Source organism: Alexandromys fortis, unplaced genomic scaffold (genome assembly GCF_014885135.2).
Source record: "Alexandromys fortis isolate MF-2015 unplaced genomic scaffold, M_Fortis_MF-2015_v1.1 scaffold_8_1_9099942, whole genome shotgun sequence".
NCBI lineage: Eukaryota > Metazoa > Chordata > Mammalia > Rodentia > Cricetidae > Alexandromys > Alexandromys fortis.
This window is the reverse complement of record NW_026067898.1, coordinates 343,557-347,632: the sequence shown is the minus strand read 5'-3', so window position 1 is coordinate 347,632 and position 4,076 is coordinate 343,557. Positions and strand designations below refer to the sequence as shown.

Genomic DNA, 4,076 nt, shown 5'->3' with positions numbered 1-4,076 from the left:
ACCGGGTTTCAATCTGCATAATTTGTCCCAGTTAGGAGGGTTGGGAGAGGGTGAGAATGGGAGGGTGAAGACTGAGCTGGGGATAGAGACCCTGGAAGCAGGCATGAGGTGGGGGCCAGAGAAAAGGAGAGGAAAGAGTCTGGGGTGCAGGCTGGTGGCAGCAAGAGAGGAGGTGGGGCCAGGAGGAGCAACAGGCTTGCAAAGCTCAGATAATTGTCAGCCCAGCACAGTAGGGGTCAATTTAGTCTACTTATCCAGTGACAAGAAGAAAAAAAAAAGTGGGCTGTAACTTAAAGATCTTAAGACTCTCTAGAGAGGGAGGGCTTGGCCTGGGGGTGGGAGGAGGGAGTTCGGAGTTTAGGAGGAGGCAGAGACTCAGGAGGGTGCAAGGAAGTGTCTTAGCTGAGCTGGGGTGGGACAGGGAAGGTAGAGAGAGGCTGCTGAGGAGCACATCCTGCTGGGTCTGAGCTTTCAGAGGAGCTCCGTCTGCATGCCGGCAAGGGCACCCTCAGACCTTCTCTTACCTTGAGGGCACTAGCTGAGTGGGTGCTGTAGCTCCGGAGCTGGTGCCCCTGGGACTCACGCCTACCTTCGCCGCATTCATCACTATGGAAGATGATAATTACTACTATGCGGCCGACAACCAGTCGGAATGTGAGTACGAAGACTGGAAGTCCTCTGGGGCCCTCATCCCTGCCATCTACCTTCTGGTCTTCCTTCTAGGCACCACGGGCAACGGCCTGGTGCTCTGGACCGTGTTTCGGAGCAGCCGGGAAAAGAGACGCTCAGCTGACATCTTCATTGCCAGCCTGGCAGTGGCCGATCTGACCTTCGTGGTGACTTTGCCCCTGTGGGCCACCTATACCTACCGGGAGTTTGATTGGCCCTTTGGAACCTTCTCTTGCAAGCTCAGCAGCTACCTCATCTTCGTCAACATGTACGCCAGTGTCTTCTGCCTCACTGGCCTCAGCTTTGACCGATACCTGGCTATAGTCAGACCAGTGGCCAATGCTCGGCTTAGGCTGAGGGTCAGCGGGGCTGTGGCCACAGCCGTCCTGTGGGTGCTGGCTGCCCTTCTGGCTGTGCCTGTAATGGTGTTCCGTTCCACTGCTAATACAGAAAACAGCACCAAGGTCCAGTGCTACATGGACTACTCCATGGTGGCTACCTCAAGCTCAGAGTGGGCCTGGGAGGTGGGCCTGGGGGTGTCCTCCACTGCTGTCGGCTTCGTGGTACCCTTTACCATCATGCTGACGTGTTACTTCTTCATTGCCCAAACCATCGCGGGCCATTTCCGGAAGGAGCGCATTGAGGGCCTGCGGAAGCGACGCCGGCTGCTCACCATCATCGTGGTGTTGGTGGTGACCTTCGCCCTGTGCTGGATGCCTTACCACCTGGTGAAGACGCTCTACATGCTGGGGAATTTGCTGCACTGGCCCTGTGACTTTGACAGCTTCCTCATGAACGTCTTTCCCTACTGCACCTGCATCAGCTACGTCAACAGCTGCCTCAACCCCTTTCTCTACGCCTTTTTTGACCCTCGGTTCCGCCAAGCCTGCACATCTATGCTCTGCTGTGACCAGAGCAGGTGCAAAGGCAGCCCTCACAGCAGCAGCGGGGAGAAGTCAGCCAGTTATTCTTCCGGGCACAGCCAGGGCCCTGGCCCCAACATGGGAAAGGGAGGAGAGCAGATGCACGAGAAATCCATTCCCTATAGTCAAGAGACCCTGGTGGACTAGGGCTGGGGCCAGAGAGAAGTCTGCTGCCTTGGGTCTGACCCAAACGTTACCCTCATGCTCTGAGAACCAGGTAGCATGGTTGCACCTTCTCCCTGACTGACCCCTGGCTCCATTCCCTGCTTCCCGGCTCCAAGCTCTTGTCTTGCTGACTTTTTCCTCAGATGTTTGTGGTTTAGAAGGAAGAGATGGAGCCTTGCAAACAGACTCTTGCTCAGCTGATCAGTATTCCCAAGGCTCGCACAAGTCTCCCGTCCTCTCTAAGACTCAGTTTTTTTTGTTTGTATTAAATGGGGGAAAGTTATATGGACCCTAAACCGTTGAAGTATGAATTTTGACTAAACGTGTTTCCTTCTGCTCTTTCCTCAGCCCTGTAGCCCCCCTTTCCCCCTCTCTTCCCTTTTTGTTTTCTGTGCTGCAGAAACTTTCACTGTTTAATTACCCGCTCTCTCTAGTGGATTCCTTCTCCCTCAGTCTGTCCTGCCTATAACCCCACACCTCTTCTCCTGCTGGACACCTAAGGGTTAAAAACGCTGAAGCATGAAGGATAACCCTTTGAGTTCTTATGGTTTTTTGTTTTTGTATTTGTTTTTTGTTTTGTTTTGTTTTGAGAGCCAGCAAGGCAGGGCAGGTTGTGGGTAGGCAAAGAATTAATACTTCAGTCCCCAGAGCCAGGAGTTCCGGATTGTTCCAAAAGTTGGATGAGTTGGCTGTTGGTCCAGAGACCGGGGCTAGACTGACTTTTGAATAGAGATTTCTCTTTGGCAGAATCTCTGTGTTGCTTAGTAGATAATGTATCCTACCAACAAGCCAGTGTCCTTTCCTGCTCGTTTATAACTGGCTGCGAGAATCACAAGACCACAGCACCTAGGAAGCTGTGGACCATCCCATCCCCGTGAATGGGAGCTGGGAAGGGAAAACACGGAGAAAGGAGAGTTGGAGGGGAATCTGTATTTAGTCTGTTTGCTGCTTGGCTTCCCTCCCCCATCCTCACCCACCCATCTCCTACAGAACTGTGAACAGTAGAGGAGATCTTTCTCCTGGCTCCTTCCTCATGCCATCATCTCCTGGACATTTTCCATAGGTGTTGGTGCTACTTGGCCCCAAGAATCATTTGGTTGAGTAAGGCTGTTTGCACACACACACACACACACACACATATCATATAAACGTAGATGAACCCTCACCCACTTTCCCCTGCGTCTCTGCAGGTCTTGCAGTCCACTTGGGGAAGAATGGACACAGGGAGGAAATGTAGACTAGGTATGAGTCTACCCCCACTGGATTTGGGGAACTCTGACGGCTGGTCCGTATTTAGGAAAGAAGTCTGTGTTTGTGCTAGGCTTTCTTCGGTAGGGAGCTATTTCCTCAGTCACATCTGGTGCTAAGGCTGGAGAAGCCCAGAGCTTGGCCCCAGTTCCTCCCCAGTTCCACAGTGGGAAGAGGAGACTAGAGCACAGCTTTCGAGTTATTCCTTGCTACTCTCACTTTCTTCAGGGTATGTGGTCCTCTTTCTAAGGAGGACACTTTCTTGCCACAGGATGAAAGATACAGGGTGAGCTTTTGTTCTCCTTCCTAACAGGACCGAGCCTCTTGGCTTATCCTGTGGGATGGGGGAGGGTAAGGTAGGTGAAGATTGAGTGGAGCAGCAGACCCCCAGGTCTCAAGGACAAGCTTCCTAGTGGGGCCTTTGTGCGCTGGAAATGGGTGTGTGTATTCCGGGTTTTGTTCTTGGAGGGCTCTGGAAACGAAGGAGAAGACATGTGCCAAAGAAACAGGAAGAGCCTGGCTTGATGCAGGTGGACCATCTCTGGCACAGATCCTACTCCTGGAGCAGGAGGCTGGGGGTTGGGGTGGGGGAGAAAACAGCTCCTCTCAGCGGAGTATCTGCATGCCTCAGGCCAGAAACTTTCACACAGCCACTTTCTCTGGCCAGGGCCACCCTCAGAGCAGCCAGGACAGGGACAGGGCAGGCAGGAAACTCAACCATGGCACAGGACAGATAGCAGCGGAGGCTGCCTCTTTCCCCTACCTCCACCCTTCTTCAGAATGTGCTCTGTTCTGATCTTGTTAGCCACTGTGGTTCATCAAATAAAACTGTGTTGTGTCGCTGGTGTGTCCAAAGGCTCCTCATTTGTAAATGCTCAGTAGCCGTGAGAGGGGGCACATGGTGGGGGGCGGGCGGATCAGTGGGAGCCAAAGAGGGAGAAAGGAATGGGGCTGAGAGGAGGTGGAGAAGCAGGCACCAGGAAAGTGAAAAGAGGGGAGCTGGGAAAGGTAAGGGCAGAGCTAAGCCTCATGCTCTAAAAGTCACAGAACAAACGGCCACACATTTTGGAG

At 53.1% G+C, this 4,076-nt stretch overlaps 1 protein-coding gene across 1 annotated transcript; it reads left to right on the top strand.

Annotated features, from left to right (window-relative positions):
• Window positions 1–374: 374 nt before the first annotated feature.
• On the top strand, window positions 375–3,839 carry Aplnr (apelin receptor). Its single transcript, XM_050121201.1, has one exon. The coding sequence runs from the start codon at window positions 609–611 to the stop codon at window positions 1,737–1,739; it is 1,131 nt and encodes a 376-aa protein (XP_049977158.1). The 5' UTR covers window positions 375–608; the 3' UTR covers window positions 1,740–3,839.
• Window positions 3,840–4,076: the final 237 nt, after the last annotated feature.